This window comes from Emydura macquarii, unplaced genomic scaffold (genome assembly GCF_026122565.2).
Source record: "Emydura macquarii macquarii isolate MOO-44397 ecotype Brisbane River unplaced genomic scaffold, CSIRO-AGI_Emac_v2 contig_1253, whole genome shotgun sequence".
NCBI lineage: Eukaryota > Metazoa > Chordata > Testudines > Chelidae > Emydura > Emydura macquarii.
In genome coordinates, this window is record NW_027131390.1 from 88,193,376 (window position 1) to 88,211,750 (window position 18,375).

The 18,375-nt window shown below is 39.7% G+C and overlaps 1 protein-coding gene across 3 annotated transcripts in view; it reads left to right on the plus strand.

Annotated features, from left to right (window-relative positions):
• ORC4 (origin recognition complex subunit 4) overlaps positions 1–18,375 on the plus strand; it is a 46,074-nt gene that overhangs the window by 26,395 nt on the left and 1,304 nt on the right. The window contains exons 7-14 of one of the 3 annotated variants that reach the window (XM_067549493.1): positions 404–452; positions 1,277–1,428; positions 3,872–4,045; positions 8,961–9,047; positions 13,759–13,867; positions 16,790–16,885; positions 16,968–17,035; positions 17,931–18,251. In XM_067549493.1, coding sequence (XP_067405594.1) covers positions 404–452; positions 1,277–1,428; positions 3,872–4,045; positions 8,961–9,047; positions 13,759–13,867; positions 16,790–16,885; positions 16,968–17,035; positions 17,931–17,933 — 738 coding nt within the window. In that variant the 3' untranslated portion in view covers positions 17,934–18,251. Of the gene's footprint in view, positions 1–403; positions 453–1,276; positions 1,429–3,871; positions 4,046–8,960; positions 9,048–10,329; positions 10,400–13,758; positions 13,868–16,789; positions 16,886–16,967; positions 17,036–17,930; positions 18,252–18,375 lie in introns of those variants that run through there. The other 2 variants (XM_067549492.1, XM_067549491.1) reach the window with 2 other exon arrangements.

Consider the following 18,375-nt stretch of genomic DNA (forward strand, 5'->3'; position numbering starts at 1 on the left):
CTTGAGAAAAGAAGACTGAGGTGGTGGGGCCTGATGACATTCTTCAACTGTGTAAAATGTTGTTAGAAAGATGACACTAGTGGATTTGTTCTCCAGGTCCATGGAAGGTAAGACAAGACATAATGGGCTTAATCTGCAGCAAGGGAGATTTATCTTTCTTACTGTAAAGATAGTTTATATTCTGGAATAGATTACCAAAGGAGATAGTGGAATCTCCCTTCTCCTCTTCCCTCCCCACCTCGTTTTGCCCCCCATTGGATAGTTTTTAAAACAGGTTGGACAAACACCTGTCAGGGATGGTCTAGGTATACTTAGTTCTGTCTCAGCACAGGTGGATGGACTAGATGACCTTTTGAGGAGGTCCCTTCCTGCTTATGGTTTTATGAAACTTTCTTTTCTTTAGGGCAGTTTTGCTGAAAACCTTGCATTTCTTCTTGAAGCTTTAAAGAAAGGTAAATATTTTATATAAGACTTCTTAAACTCTGGGTGAGTTTTAACAAACTTTCACCAAAATGCTGTAGAGAAATCAAGGATTATCTGACACTCTAGGCAATAGAACAAGGCAATTCTGCATGAGAATGAACCTTGGTTGCAAAATCAATGGAGAGAACAGTATTGTGGCCATATCAAGCATTGAGATATTTGAATCAAATGCGCTTAATTGACAGGAGCAGCACTAAAGACTTCTCCCTGCTGTTTATTGAATGGCTAATGTTGGCAGATTTAAAAAAAAAAAAAAAATCTGGAAATAGTATTGAACATTTTCTGTTGCTTTTTAACAGTTACTGTGTGGGTATGCTTTTTGTTCCCTCACTCCCTTGCAAAATGAAGTCAGATTTTGCACGTTTTACTGTTCATCCTGCCAAAAGCAGATATTTGCTATGCATTCAGGCCTAGAATGCAATGGTGGATGTGTATGTAGATTTTTGCAATGCTGTTACCAATCTGTTGCCAATGATGAGAATTGATGTAGCTTTTAAAATATTAATATGATAAATAGATGTCTTAACTGTCTTTCACTTGTTTTTATTTGCAACCAAAAACATCTTGACAAGGTAGTGAAACCTCAGCAGTTCTTTAAGCTAAATAATAGTAATTTACCTTGGCATGTAGCAAGTACATGTGAGATGGGGACCTTATGAAATAGCAAAGATTCTACAAAAAGGTTAAAACTTGAGGGCAGACTAGAACAAAAGTGCTGCAAAGGTAAGAAGTCTAATAATCCATGTATTTTACTAGTTGGATAATCTGCTGACTGTTTTAATTCCTTTCTTAGGTGACCGAGATAACAGTTGTCCTGTGCTATTTATACTGGATGAATTTGACCTCTTTGTTCACCACAAGAACCAGACATTACTGTATAACCTTTTTGATATATCTCAATCAGCACAGACTCCCGTAACAGTTATTGGACTTACGTGTAGACAGGTAAGAAGTTTTTCTTTTCTGCTGTTTCATAACTTATGTTGCTGACATCTGTAATGTTTCACATGCTTCTCACATTTTTATTTTTAAGACTCGTGTGACTGAATTACAGCAATATTTTCCCAAAGGGCTGATTGATTTGGAGGCAATTGCGCTTGCTTTAGAAATTTCTCCCCCTTAGCTAATGTCATCATATTGGCTTACTTTAAAAATTGATTTCAGTACTGATACAAAATAAGTGACATAAAACACGACATGTTCAGAGCAAATAGGAACAGAAGTAGGAAAACAGGCGTGTGTGTCAGTAATGTTTCTTAAGAAAATGAAGTGCTCTTTCAGATTTAAAAGAGAGCATATTTTTCCTGCATCAAGAACTACATCCTCCAATATATGTCTTAAAGATCAAGTATCTCACCAAAACATGTACCAAAACTTAAGAAAAAAATGACATCACAAGAAGCTATTAAAGCTAATGCCATAGAAACAATGGCAATGCTATGTCAATTTTTCCTATGTCTTAACATAGGAAAGAAGAGAAAAAGTAGTGGTCACCCCACTTAGTGGGTGCATTGCCTATGTCTGGACCTAAAGATGGAATTGAGGACAGGGTCACCTTCAGGATACAGTAACAAACTTAGCACTGGTATCCCTCACAAAAAAAAACCCAAACTAGAATAAGCACTGTACATGATCCCAAACCACACTGAACCCATCAAAGAACAATGCCCTTTCATTTCAGATAATTAAAAAAATAAAACTATGTAAACTTCTAGTCTCAAGACATGGGGGTACACAGGACAACAAGCATTGCTCAGTGCTATGTTTGTTTTGATAGGAAATTTATTTTATAATTAATATAAAGAACTACTAAAAAGTAAAACCAACTAACTGTTTCAGGGATTATATATAGTAGGTGGCCACAAACAACAGGAGTCATAGCTTGTGAGCTGTCAATCTTCAGGCTTGCCTCATTATATAAGTAGGCTTTTAGGGTCTCTGCTTGTTTAGTTCCCTGTTAGCTTCAGCTTTACTGCTTTAAAAATTGTTACATTCCTGAGAAGAGAGCAAAAACTTGCAGTTCTTCTACTTTACTTTGCAGGAGCCATGCTAATCCATTTCTCATTAGTTTTCCATATGAAATAACAGGATCAACTTTCAGTTACAAAATTCACAAAAGTTCCCTCATTCACTATTGAGCAAGAGTAGAAACTGGGATCTACACTGTTTTTCTACCATACGTGAAAGATGACACATGCTTTTTTAAAATCAACTTTTTTCACTAATAATTGCTGCTGTAATGCTGTCACACTTACAAACGAAAAGACTTCTGATTTAGACAAATTTTGGAAAGGGTATCAGACTTTGCCTCATTTTTTACGAAGTGAATATAAGAAGTCTTGCACAGATTTAGTGTTTCAATGATAAAGCATCACTACATTGCGGTATGTCTTTGTGGAATACAAACTGTGTGTGTTTTTAAAAGCTGGTGAAACAACCAATATTCAATCAAACACTTTTGTGATTCTAACATTAACAATCTAGAAAAAGCATTATTAAAGATTATTGTAACTTCTTAAAATGATTTTAAAGCAACAGTTGAAAAGATGACCAGGTCACAAGAAAAGGAAGAGGAAACTGTCCCAAGAAACAATGGGCCTCCATTAGAACAGAAGTTTGGGGTGCTTCTGGTTTTTGGTTTGGGAATTGGAGGTTTGATATACGGTGGGTCATCAGATTGGGAACACAAGATTCAGTGTTTTGTCTTATTACAACTGTACTTACTATGGATTTTAACAAAGCCCAAATCTTCCTGATTTCAGAACAAGAAAGAGAGACTGGAAACAAAGTAATTTTTCTGTGACCCAAATGTCAGTTTAATAGGGAAGCAGTACTTACTTTGTGTCTCAGTAGACAAACACCAGTGTCCTCTTATTTCCTGCTGATAACCTTTGTTTCCTCTCTAGAGAAAAGCAGGTTATTCTTCCAGCTCAAAAGCAACCTAATAGCATTTGTGAGGTACAAGAGAATTATTCTTTTAAAAAGAGAAATGTTGGCTCTTGAAATCTTTTTAGTAAGGTCAGGTTCAGCCTGCCAAAAGAAGTGTGAAACAGCCACCAACCTATACATGTGTACAGCCCTGGTACAGTGGCTGAATGTCTTCAATACAACCCAAAGTAATTTAAATATTTACTTACACAGTAATTTTTCCATAGATTATCCCAGCAACTAATTGTATATGATGTATTGTAGTACACGACTTAAAGTAAATGGCTTGTAGTTAGGCATTTTAAAAAGATGATTTATATTCTAAATTAGCAAATTTTTGTTACTAATGCGTTAAATTATTAAAACTGAAATAATTAAGCCAATTTTTTCAGTTTATGCTGTTTGTACTCTCATCTTAGAAGACTGTTTCATTAAATATCTTCATTTTTGTTTTTACAAGGATATTCTGGAACTCCTGGAAAAGAGAGTGAAGTCAAGGTTCTCCCACCGGCAGATATATTTGATGAATTCATTTGATTTTAAACAATATCTTAGAATATTTAAAGAACAGTTATATCTACCTGCAGAATTTCTTGACAAACCTTTCACACAGACATGGAATAAGAATGTTCAGGTAACTTGAAACAAAGGCAGTAATAATGAGGTAATTTACTTGTCTCATTGAAATATTTGAAAAAGTTAAAATTCATAAATTTGCTAAATTACTGTGGCTTAAAATAGTGTTTTTTGTCTTTTACCTTCCTCTCTCTGTTTTTGGTGTTAACTATTTAAGAAAGGAATAAAATGTGAAATTACCTTGAAGCAAAAAGTGCAAACATATGCTAACACTCTTAGTTTTCAGAAAGCTAGTGAGAATTTAACATTTGTATAATCATAGCACTCATTGTGCTAGGCCTTGTACAAACAGAACTAAAGTACAAGAAAAACAATAAGATAATATTGGTCAGACCACTAGTGTCTTAGCCATTTCAAGTAATTTATTAATCTGAGTAAAGGATGATATGATGAATCACATGAATGGTGAATCACGTGCTATTTGAAATACTGCTGAACAAATTATGCTTGGATTTAAGTTCTCTTAAGGGGAAATGAAGTTCACACTGACTAGATGTCTTAGAGACCTTGGCCTGGTCTACACTGGCGACGGAGGTCGACGTAATGTCACTTATGTCGATCTCCGAAAGCCTGCGTCTATGCTGGCACGGCAGTTCCGTCTACTTAAACTGCAGCAAAAGTCGACGTAATAAAACCACCTCTGCAAGTGGCGTAGCACCTAATTCTATTTTATTGGGTCGATTTTGCATCAGTGTAAACAGAGCGTAATGTAATTCGACGTTAATGGCCTCCGGCAGGTATCCCACAATGCCCCATTATGTTGTCACGCTACCCGGAAATGGCCCCTCCTCTCATGCCCTGGGAAAATTAGAATTTTCATTTCCTCTGCAGCCAGCGTGGAGAGAGCTTTGTCGCTGGACTCTTCATGGCTACTGCAAGGCCCAAACGCGCTCCAGCCTGGAGTTGACCAGAGGTCTTAGATCTCATCGGTCTGTGGGGCGAGGATTCTGTTATGGCTCAGCTCAGAGCCAGCAAAAGGAATTTGGACATTTACGGGAAGATATCCTAGGGCATGCAGGAGAAGGGATAGAACAGGGATGTGCAGCAGTGCCGTGTGAAGATCAAGGAGCTTTGGCAGTCATATCAGAAAGCCAGGGAAGCTAACAGCCGTTTTGGCTCCTCGCCAAAAACGTGCCATTTCTACGAGGAGCTGCATGCAATTCTCGGCGGTGACCTCACCACGGTGCCTCCCCACAGCATCGATACCTCCGCTAGATCACAGTCCGTGGATGAGGAGGAGGCAGCTGAAGAGAGCAGGGTGCAGGAGAGCGGGGTGTCCATTCTCCTAGACAGTCAGGTTGTATTCCTGACCCCAGAGCAGTCCAGCAGCACCCAGGACAGCAATAATGATCCCAGGGAAGGCACATCTGGTGAGGGTTTTTTTTTTGTTTTGTTTTTGTTTTGTTTTCTTCTGAGCAGTTCTGTCCTTTTACATTGGTCGGGGTGGGGCAGGAAGGGGATTTCAGGCGTTCAGCGGACTTTACTGGGGGGTTACCCCTAGAACAGATTATTTATGTGTAGAGATATGCTCCAAGAATCATCAGTTGATCTCTTAAGGAAACTTTCATGTAGGTAATCTGTTATCCTTTGCACAAGGTTTCGGGGGAGGGCAGCCTTGTTCCTTCCTCCCCGGTAGGATACTTTGCTGCGCCACGCTGCAATCAAGGGAGCTGGCCTCATGGCGGAACACAGCATAGTGGCATAAGGGCCAGGCCGGTACCCCGCTGCGTGCAGCAAATCTTCCCTTTCCTCGTGCGTTACCCTCAGGAGACTGTTATCGCTCATGGTCACCTAGGGAAGAAAGCGCATGTTTAAAATACCGGAGCTGTACAGCAGATACCCTGTACCTCTGTATTCCCCATTGTAGTGTCCTACCAAGTCACTTTAATTATTTTGATTTGGTTTTAGAAGAGACTATTAACCTTCCTCCCCCCCCCCCCCCCCCCCCCCCAACGCTGTCCTCAGATACCCTGTGGCCGCCTTGTGACAAAACAGTGATCCACATTAAACCATTAAACCTATGTTGCCCAGGCACCCCTCTAATACAGGGCATTTGAAATGAGCTTTATAAAGATCATTGATCCTCTCTATAGCACAGTAAAGTGCCCCTGGCTTACCATCTCTGTAACGGCATAGCGAGCCGACCCTTCTGGGCAAAAAATTTACCTCATCCACCTTGTCTCTAACAATTTAAAGCACCATTCATCCCCAAAGAATCCATAAAAGTGTTTAATAAACACTGAATTTTTTTTTTTTTTTTTTTTTTTTTTTTTAATGCTGGAATAATTTTATCCACTACTGAAATGCAGCCATCTTTGGGGTGGAACAGACACTTTTAAGGTTTCCTGTCTAAGGCTTCATGTGTCATGGGAGTAAGAGGTATGCTGGGTCTCCCACGATCACTGGACATTTCAGCATCTCCTATTCAAATCTTCTGGTGTGGAAAGAGTCCCTGCTTGCAACTTTAGTACAGGTCGGTGTTCCTTAAGATGCATGTGTCATGCACCTTCCTGGACCACCCTGCATTGATGTCTGTGAAACACCCATGGTGATCCACAATGCCAGCAATACCATAGAGAAGTACCCCTTTCTATTGATGTACTCCATCACAAGATGGTCAGGGGCCCTTATTGGGATATGTGTGCTGTTGCCACCACAGTTAGGGAATCTCATTTCTGCAAAGCCATCTACTATTTCACTCATGTTTCCAAGAGTCACAGTCCATCATAGAATGCAATTAATGGTGCTGGACAGTTGCGTTAATGCAACCCCAAAAGTGGACTTCGTGACTGCAAACTGATTAGCGACTGACTGGCAGCAGTGTGGAGTTGCTAACTTCCACACAGCAATAGCCATGTGCTTTTCCACCGAGAGGGCAGCTCTCATTTGCGAGAGCTTACTCTACAGTGTCAGGGCAAGTTCCACACACAGTTCCAGGAAGGTGGCTTTCTGCATCTGAAAATTCTGCAGCTAGTGCTTTTCATCCCCGATCAGCATAGCAATGCGATCCCACCACTCAGTGCATGTTTCCCAAGCTCAAAAGCAAAGGTCCACTATGTGCAGCTGCTCCGTGAATGCCAAAAGTAATCTGGTGGTGGTTTTTTCCATGGTACACAATAGGTCATGTACCTCTGATTCCTGTTTATATTGGGGGTTCATGATATACTACAAGACTATCCGTGATGTGTTCATAACAGTGACCACAACAATGGAGAGCAGTGCACGATTCATCCTTTCAGACAGAGATGGTGGGCGTACCGTAAACAGGGTCATTGAAAAATGCCACAAAACACAGTTGGAAACCCATGGAATGATTGGATGGAAAAAACTGCATCATGGGACATTGAGCCCACACCCATGATGCACTGCGATCCGCTCCATCTTCCCACAACTCCTAGAAGAAGATGGCAAGTTGCACAGTGGAATACCTACCCACAGTGCACTGCTCTCATTATCAATGCTAGAGCAGCAATTGTGGATACTCTGCTGACAGAAGGAGCATTGTGCAAACATGCATAAGTGATGTAATTAGAGCGCTTTTTGATTGTCAGCATAACTTGCATCAACAAAACTGTAGTGTAAATAAGCCTGAGTATGTTTTCCAGACTTAAAGAAGAGCTCTGTGTAAGGCTTGAAATTTTGTCTCCCCAACAGAAGTTGGTCCAATAAAAAAAATTAGCTCACCCACCTTGTGTCTCTTATCCTGGTACCGACACTGCTACAACAACACTGCATACTTTAAATTATTGTCTTGCAATTTTTTTAGAGAGGCTTCAGCTTGAAAAGCTGGTCAAAACATTCCAAGGTGGCATCAGAAGTAGTCAGGCCAATTTATCAGATTAGATGTACTTTATTTTTGGATGAGAGGTACAAAAGTTGGCTGATGAGGGAGAATGTGTTGTTAGTTGGAGGTTTATACTTAATGAAAGGAGAACTAAAATATAACTACCGCTTAGGTGAGGTATATATCACAAAATTGTTGACCTAACTTATATTGATATACAGCCACCGTGGTTATTAAATTGCTTGTGTGCACCCCCATGACTCCTTGTGTTGGCATTGTGCGGCCTTGTATCAATTGTATTATCTAAGTGGGGCATTGTGGGATGGCTCCTGAAAAAAAGTACAATCAACATAAGCAACAACCTAATTACATTAACTGTGATTTCACACCACTGGGAAGTGGTGTTACAAAATTGATATAGAGAGGCACTTACATCGATGGGAGCCAAATTTAAGTGAAGACTCCTCCGCAGCTAGGTTGACGCAAAGCAGCTTACATGTAATGTAGACCAGGCCTTAGTGAACTCTAAAGGGGGACGGGGATATTAGAGTTTGAATGATCCATCTGAAGAGTCTCAACACTGCGGAAATACAATGGAGTTATTCTTATTCAAAGAAACCATAAACTCATTGTATCATATGTATCATTGTATCATATGTACCATAAAAATATGGATACAAATGAGAAAATACATGAATTTATCTTTCAGTAACTTTTTTCAATAGGTTTATAGAATCTAGACAGCAAGTCTCAAGTTCTACAATGGGTCATATGCTTAGACAAAACACATTGAGAGTGCACCATAATATGTATATTTCAGAGCTGGAAAGGGACTCATAATGGTGGCATGTTACTATTTTACTGCCTCTAGTCCAGTACAAAATGAACTGAAATGTCTTTGAGTATTACTTGTGGAAATGTACTCTACAAGAGCTCGGCCTCTTTCCCTTTTAAAAAAGGGAGAGATTTAGGTCAGTGAGGTTTTTTTCAGAATTTTGTTCTGATTCCATGATAAATATTAATACTGGATAATAAAAGTAGGTCTGGTTAGCTGACCAAGAATTTTCCAGATAGGCAAGAACCAGTGCACTAATTTTACCAGTGTATTTCTTAAAAAATCCATTTTTAGTCTCTTTCAGAAGACAAAACTGTGCAAGATGTGCTGCGAAATCATTTCTACTGTAGCAAAGACCTGCGATCACTTCACATGCTATTGGTATGGATATATTTCTAAAATATTGTTAGATCTCATGAAATTGCTCATTCAGTAGCCTGTCAGCTGCAGTTATTTTTCATACAAGTTATTTAAGCTTTACTTGAAACATCCTATTGGATAGGTTTTTTCAAATTTGATTAGCAGTGCATATTTGTACATTCCTTCATGTGCTAGTATGTATTTTATTCCTTAAGTATATGAATAATCGTGCTCATTTATGGCAAAGTGCTTCCATTTAAGGATACACTTATGGTTCATGAGTCTTCATTGTTTGACTTCATACTTAGTCTTGCTATACTATAAAATGTATTGCCGAGCTCTTTATTGCGTACATCTTAGAATGAGTATGTTCAAAACACTTCACTCTTAACAGACTATTTCCAGTTAGATCATAATACTTTGCCCTGAATAAGATTTCTTTTCTTACTCTAATTGCTGAATCCCAACTACTTATACTTCAGAGACTCTTTACTTCCTTCAATTTTGCCATCTTAACCAAACAGCTGTACTACTGCTGCCACAATCTTACTTGTAAGTCTGCAGCTCTAGTTGCCTTTTCCCCATCTTTGACTCCTACCTCAAATTCATCCCCTATTCTGTTCCTTCCTCCCTTTCCAGACAGGATCCTAGTTATTTCTTCAGAGAAGATCAGTAAGTTCTGATAGTCTCCCCGTTCCACTTTTTTGCCCCCTACATTTTCCTCCTTACCTCTCAATATGATTTCCTCCTTTTTTCTTGTCATGGATACTTGAGACTTCATGTCTGCTCTCCTTCCACAACCTCCCAAGGGACCATCTCCCTATGTCTTCTAACCTTTGCCCCTGCCCTCACCTCTACTCTCACTCTTCTCAATCTCTTACTCTCACCAGATTCCTTTTTCTTTCCAGTACAAGCCTGTTTTGATCTCACATAAGTAGACTTTAAAAAAGGTGTTTGGTATCCTAGTCTCCCTCAAGCCCAAACAGAAAACACTGGGTGTTATCTGACTCCATTCAGGTGGCCTCATACTTCTGTGATATGGCCGTCAGCAGTCCTGGGATTTCTGCCAGATATGTGGGCTTCCTTAGTGGGCTGTCACATCTGGCTGCCTAGTTGTGTAAACAGCATTTCCACTTCTGTCCCTCTCTTTTGGTCTTGCTTCTGACTTGTGGGTTTTCTGTATAACTCTTAACCTTCATAACCAGCTTGAACCAGGAAAATTATTCAGTTTCTCTCTACTCGAATGTGATTCAAGCCTCAGTCTCCCTCCAGTCTGTGAACAGTCTCTCTCCCTCTCTTACAGACCACGGACCCCTCTTCTGCATGGGAGAATTCTCCCCGTCTGCTTCCAGCCTTGGTAATCAAACATCAAGGTATGACATCTGAGGGTAGACATTAGAATCTTTCCTTACCTGTGCCAGGCACACTTGTTTCAGCTGATCAACCACTGTGTTCTGTGCAGATTTGGCACATTGGGTCAGATTCTGCTTATGTCCCCTCCAGAACTTGGTCAGAGATGGTGCCCACCCCAAGCAGGAATCTTTTCTGTGTTATTCTTCCACTTTGGAAGCTGAGTTTCTCTGCAATTAAACTTGCCACCATCTTGTCAGGCTGAAGAGTTCACTTAGTTGTCAGCCCAAGAAACTTGCCCTCTTCGATTTCCAAATCTGAAAGTGCTGGAATCCTAGGCTCTTTGCTTAGCTGTATTGAGCTTGGAACCCGTTTTGAATGACAGTTAAGTTCTAGTTTGCTGTGCCAACATGGTCATGGTATCATGTGTCAGCAGGTTAGGGTAGACAGCTCAGATTTCACTAGAGGAGCTTTTCCCAACTGCCTTGGGAAAAGATGCTTTCTCAGGGGACAGGAAAAGAGAATTGAGCTACTGCCTCCCTGTTACCTAGGTTAAGAAAAATCAGACAGGACCACGCTGAGAATTTCTCTCGATCTAGTTCTTCTGATTCTCTAGTATCATGAGCACTGACCACAGTCATCTATTGATACTTATCTCAGATATGGAAACTTGACCTGTTATCCTGAGCCCAAACCATCACCTACAGCTTGGAACATCTAGCTCCTGTTGCCTGGTGGCTTAGAGGTTTCTGGTCTAAGGCGCAAGGCTTCTCTAGAAAAAATAGCTAAATGCCTGTCAGAGCCAGAAGCTATCCACATGTCATAATTTTACCTGCGTCTGGAATTTCTTTACCAGTTAGTTGGAATAAAAAGGCTGAGGTACAGAATTGTTCTCTCTCGCATGTCCTGAATTTTTGTATGGCTTGGAAATGGAGCTGAAGGTGAGCCCTGAGTTTATTCTTTGGCAATAGGAAGTTTGTAACTGCTAAAATCTGTATCCTGTCTCATTACAGCACCCCAAGCGCAGACAAGTTTCTCTTAATGGGACTTTCCCTTAATTTTCTATGTAATTGTTTGCCATTTGAACCAGTGGGAGAAGTCTCCTTAAGGCTGCTTTTTCTCAGGTTGACAGTTTTTAATTGCTGTGACTTCAGTGGAAAGAATCAGAGCTGATCTTGCTAGTTATCTTTCTGCCTTAATTTTTTTCCCTGTATCAGCACATTTTTACTTAAGTAGCAAACTGCAGGGGTAAGTTAATTCAGAAATAATTTTACCTCAATTATATCAAGAACCTTTCATTTCTCTTCAATGGAATCATATGCTCTCAATGTGAAATTGGCCCTGAAGTTTTATCTTGCTCAGAACCAGTAATTCAGGAAAGTTGAGTACTTCAGCAACAGCAAAGCTGTTTGTAAGGCTACAGTAAATGACAAGTTAGGAATGTAGCCTAGGTGCCTATAATCCCATTAATAAAACCTGACCTGCAGTTAGTCAATTCTCATTTCCTCATGGCCACCTCAGCAGTGTGGAGGACTGAGGTATCTTCCATCTGCAAGACAGTTATCTGGCTGTGTCTGTATGTTTTCATCTGTGATTATCTACTGAATTTATATATGGCAGAATTGAAGTGCAGTCATTCAATGCTCCAAACGCCGCTGTGGGTAAGCCTTTCTCTGTAGATTTACTGGTCACTAAGTCCGCTAGTGTAAAAGTAGGATAAGTGAAGAGGGGCTCACAACAAAATACTTTTGGTAATTTTGTTACCTGTAGTCCTCTTTCTATTCTACATGTCCCCCATTTCTCTTTAGGGCTGTCATTTGTAAAATCTTAGCTGTTCTCATTCTGACTTTTCTGTAACTCAGTCATTCAACGGGTAAGAGGCAAACTGGTGCCTGTATATCTGGAATGGTTGACCGTTATTGTTCCTTCTTCCTGCCACTGAGTATAGTGGCTACCAGATAGGATAGAAGCAAAGGACCTAGACAGACAGTTGTCAGTAAGTTATCTTTGCTTAAAGCACTATGTTCTATTCTTACATTGGGACAAAACCCTAAAGACATGGGATTGGACAATGTTCAGTAGAACAGTCTTGATTATCACTTAACTGAATGGGGTAGAAACCAGACATTTCTTCAGATGGACCCACAGGAGTGGGACACAGCAATAAAATCCATAGCTCAGCAACAAGACAGAAAACTGCAAATGTTTATTACAATTTAAAAAAAAAATTCTCTGCCATGGCAGAGAGTGTTACTATTTCCTCTTAATCTGCCTGTTGTCCCCCTACTCCACCCTTCCACTGCAGAAGATTTAGAGAATTAAAATTATGTATCTGTTTCTGTTCCATTGAAGAATATTGCTTGGCTGTGTTAAGTAAATTATTATCCGCTGCTTTCTTAAATATTTGCGTTGTGTGTTTCTATAAAATAGAAATGGAGGTAAATCTGACTGCTGCCATGTAGTTACTGTTAGACACAGTCCATCAACTGTCAATTTGAAATGAAAGCAAATGTAAAGTGATGGCATGGGATACCAGTCTGGTCTGAAACAAATTAATTTCTATTTGCATTGTATTGTTACTGGCTCAAATATCATTTTAATGTTTTTCTGTGGCTGGTAATTAGAGAGTATCAGTCTACTGTATTCTGAATTTTCTAAAATTAATGCAGCTTGTTCTGTATTACTTTCTAAAAATTCTGGCATGTCCTCTAAACTGTTAAGTGGGTTCTACCCACTAAAAGCATTAAATATAAACTGTAATTAATAACTTCATATCTTGCAGGATAGATATAAACTCTATTGTGGAACCTTGTCTCTGTGGTCTGCATGGTCAACTAACTTTAATTTTATATAAGTATTGGGCAAGTTGCTTCTCTCTGTATACAAATGCAATACCTTGAAATGATGTTCATAATAGCTTTCTCTTAGCAGGATAATCACTTGAAGGTCAAACTAAAGCTAATTCATTAGGAGTAACTCTGATGGCCAATCACTGAAATTTGTGATGCAGCTATTCAGCATTCATTGCATCAATTTGTGAGCCATTACGGTCTTAGTCATGTTGCATTTGGAATCTAAATGTGGTTAGACTGCACTGTTTCCCAGATCTAAGGTTTTTCTTTCTCCAGTCTTATCAGCAGAACAGATAACTCAAACTGAGTCAGAGTTGTAATGAACTGTTAGCAGTAGCTGCCAGATTATTAGCTGTCTTTATTGTTGTAACTTCCAATGTAAAGTATGCACATGTCAGCTTTATTTATAAATGTTTCCAATTGGTTACTTTGGGAAGCCATGTCCACTTTGACATATGAATGTCAGGAGTATGGAATGTATCCAGTAATCAAGAGTTAAATAGGAGAAATTTATCTTGCTTTACTTTCAGATGCTTGCTCTAAGTAGCATAACAATATCACACCCCCTTCTGACTGCATCAGATCTTCTTGAAGCAAGCAAATTATGCAGAATGGACTCAAAAGCAAACATTGTACATGGTAAATTCCAGAATTTTGTTTAATTTTAGTAATTATAGGCCCCATGAAGGTGCTCACATGATAGCACTTAAGATCTCCTCTTGCCACAGGACAAATACAGTGCAGCAAACAGTGTTTTCTTCCTCACAAGGTTCCCGCTCCCCTACCAGGTTGCTGAACTAGAAGAAACATCTCTGCCCTTGGGTAATAGGCTTTCCACCCCTACCCCTGCTACTTTCCCACCTGTTCCTTATTTCTGAAGCAATGAAGTGTGTCTGGTCCTCAGGTCTAGCAGCATTTCCCAAGGGGTGTGCCATGGCTCACTGGTATGCTGTCAGGCCCAAACAGGTGTGCTGTGGAATTTTATGAAAAAGTACATGTGAGAATGGAGGGGGGGAAGGGGAGAGCAGCCTTCTGATTAGCTATCTGCATCACTGCTGCACCTCCTTGAGGGGCGGAGCAACCAATCAGAGTTCAGTCTCCCCCTCTCCCCTCCTGTGTGACCAATGGGTTGGTTCCTCTGCCCCTCCACTCCCCTCCTGCAGCTGCTGGCTGGGGCTGAAGAGAGGAGTTCCCTGGAGCTTGAAGTGAGCTGCAGCAGAGAAAAGGTTGGGAACCACTAGATGTTAGTGTGGAGTACTTGTTATATCAACCTTCATACCAGATCTTTGATTCCTGGTCTCTAGATATGAGTGAACTTTTGTAAAGTTTTTTTTTTTTAATGAGAAATTAGTGCTTGTCACAGGTGCCATAATGAGGTCATGGTAGACAGAAGTTGCCTTTCTACAGGGAAAGAATAGTATGGGTAACAGAAGTATGAGATTCCTTGCTTTTATCCTCTACCTTCCCTTATGCCTGGAGGAGAAGCTAATTTTCTCTGTAAAAAAGAACCAGTTAGTTTTAGGTGATATACGTCATACTTCTATCATTTGTATTGTTTGAGACCAGTAGGCAAGAGGTGAGGAGAGCTTGGGGGTGCAGTATCACTTATTTTGATGAGATGGAGTTCTGTGTCTGTCTTCAATCTAGTAGATACCTTTGCAGTGACTCACCAAGAAGGGTTTAAATGAATGAACTGGTTGAGGCTTCATTTAGAGAAAACTGCTGCTAGTGCTGCACTAAGTATTCAACTTGAACTGAGAGTTGATTCCTGGGGTAGGAGGACAGGGCTTGTGCGGACGTTTTGCTACCAAAGTTGGTGACCTAAGTAGTTTTAGATCCTCAACTGTTTCAGTATGTTGTAAGAGTGTCTCAAAATGCTTCTCTGGTATAGACATAACAATCTATACCTTAGACACCTCCATTGGCTTATTGCAGTGAACTCTTCTTGAAGATATATCTGACTACCCACATTTCAGCTGTAGCAGAATGCAGCTTCCCCTATATTTCTCTGAGCTGCATCAATAGTGCATATTACAGCTGTTCTTCTGGTACTGCACTGCCTTGGTTTTGGTACAATTCAAGGCCTTGATATTGCTCTAAAAAGCATAAGTTTACGTCCTGGATATCAAAAAGACTGACTTGCTCTATGCTTTACCCAAGTAGAGGAACATTAAACATTCCTTGATTTCAGAATATCTTGGCTACATCTCTGAAACAGGACTCAGCTGTAGAATTCACTTGGCCCTATTAGCAACCAACCTAAGTTTGTGCTCTTGTTTTTAAACTTAAAGAGCACTCTGTAAGGCTCAAATTTCTATTGGGTTTATGGTGGAAGAAGTTTGTTCCTTTTAAATATGCTTGTAGGTTTAATAGTAATATGACAAGGAAAGATACATGTTTATATAAACCTAAAATTAAGCCCTTCTGAGGCTTCCATGAGGGATGCTACTAGTGAGAATGGTTCTTAATACAGATACCTGTTTATAAGAAGGTGGACTGAGAATATCAAATACCCATCAGAAGTTAGTTTGTTTCTGTGGCGATGGGCTGAACCCTAGGAGCCCACAAAATGTACAAATGGAAAGATGAGAAATAGAATGTCCACAGGGTAAAACTGTTAACCAAGGTAAGTGTAGCTAGACAACATGGGTGAGGTCATGTCTCTGGACCAATGTTGGGTGGGGAGTGAGACAAGCTTTTGAGTTGCACAGTGCTCTCCTTCAACTCTGCATGGCTTGAAAGTTCGTCTCTCTCTCCCACAGACACTTGTCCAATAAAAGACATTAACTTATGCATCTTGTCTCTCTAATGTCCTGTGACTGATTATGGCCACAACTACACTGCATCCACCAATGTAAACGTCACATGCAATACCTGTCTAGTGATTCAGTGAGTACAGGTGTGAATGTAAGGTGGAGTTGATGTACTTATCAAAAGAATGATTAACTTGTACATTGGGCACATAATTTATATTAAAGTGGCATTTAGGTTCCCTTGGGTTTTAAGATTGAAGGACTTGACTTTAGGAAAAAGTCTTAAAATACCAAACTTCCTGAGCTTTTAAAGCAGGACATCACCAATCATGGCCAGCTGATTTGTTTCCCTTTCAGAAGGAGTGGAATTTAACTTTTATAGCTCTACTTCATTTTACAATATTTGATAGCATATAGTTTTTCACTGAGGCAAAGTGAGGAGAGAGATGTTTCTTCCCTATCTTTCCCTCCCCCCTGTTGAAACTGTATAAAGCTGACCACCTATATCCAGTAATGAGATTAAAAACAAAATTAAAGCTACTCACTTTCACAAGACTTGAAATAATAGTACAAGGTGAGTGGCTTTGATTTCAATTACCTATCCTATTTGTATTTAACAAAAAAGCAGGAAGTTTAATCTGATCAACTTGAGTATAGTGTAGTGTTGTTCAACCCTTAAGTTTATATACAAGAGTAATTTTGAATTGTTGATGTGCTTCTATTAATCAAAGTAATACTAATTGTAAATGTGCATGTTTTTAATGGATCTAGAAACATACATATGTGAATATTTTCTTTTTCCATATAGGCTTGTCTGTGCTGGAAATCTGCCTGATTATAGCTATGAAACACTTAAATGATGTATATGAAGGAGAGCCCTTTAATTTTCAAATGGTCTATAATGGTGAGATGAAAGCATCATCAACTTTAAAATCTCTAAATATCATTTCACTGTTACTCAAATAATATCACTTTCCTTGGTACAGAATTTCAGAAGTTCATACAACGGAAAGCACATTCCATCTACAACTTTGAGAAACCTGTTGTTATGAAGGTAAACCTTCAGTTGTAGTATGTCTCCTTGAATAACTAAATATTGATCTGTACTGGGGTTATAGGAAACATTTTTTAAAGTATTTGCTTAGACTACATAGCAAAATCTCTCAGCTTTAACGATGGAACAAAGTGATTGGAGAGTAGCTAATGAAAAAAATTGTATGGTACGTGTACTGCCCTCTGCTGTGTGTGTGTTGTATCTTTATATGGTTAAATACAAAGGCAAAATGGTTTAGGCTAATATCTTTCACTTATTGAAACAGGCATTACATACTTACCAAAATTAGACTTTATTTTAAGGAGTTCAATAGCTGAACACAAGCTCTGGTTGCCATTTATCAAGGAATAATTTGGGTATTGTCTGAATTTAGTCATTCTTTTTAGGGAGTGGCAATAGTTAAATGTTGTCTGACTTCTGAAGAGTTGCCTTTTGTGGTGGATAGGGATTTTTGCTGCCCCCAAATTACTCTGATACAAGGTACAGGACAGGTACTACTTAGTCCTGAATCAGTACCACGTTTAAGCTCCAATGTGTCTCAAACCAACAGGGCTCAAAGTAGCTTAATACCATTAAAGAGCTGAATCTTCCTTTTCTGTCTTGACTTATGGTGTACCAGTCTATCAATGAGTCATCCTACCTGCATCCTTTTGACATAAAACCAGACCTATCAGTCACTTACAGAAAAGGGTGTGATGCAGGTCTGAAGACCCCTTCAGTTGGTCTGTTCTGACAGAATCAGATCTCCCTGCCACCCGAGCAAAACCAAAAACTGCTGCTCACTTCAACCCTGCTCACCTTCACAAAATGCAGCTTGGTGGATAAACATGGATTCCATTTGACCCATTTTCAAACTGGCTGGGCCTTTGAGTGTGACCATATCCTTTTGTGCTAGTGATGGACAGATATCGCTGTGCCTGGAAAAGTGCAAGTAGCCTGAAGAGCCATCATAATCGATCTGTGGACCACATGCCTTAGAGAGAGGAAGTTCACAAAGTATAGAAGCTTTCCTGTTCCAGCTGGGTTCAGCACTTGACTGAACTGTTGAGAGAAACCTTGTTTGACTCCCTATAGCAAGTTTTCCCCTCTGGCAGATGAATAAAGTTTCTTTTACAGCAAAGACTGTACTGCTAGTCTCATGTTAAGGGGGCTGGGCTTTAGATGTTTGAGTAGTTTTAACCACAATTTGATTCTTGTAAATTGTGGTAAACAAGAATGACTTATTTAGGATAATCTTCACAACTCATTCATGCCTTTGCTACTCTTCTTGGGGAAATAAGCACCCCAAACTAAAAGGCATCTCTTCTCCCCCTCCCCCCCATATACTTAAGCTGCAAGAG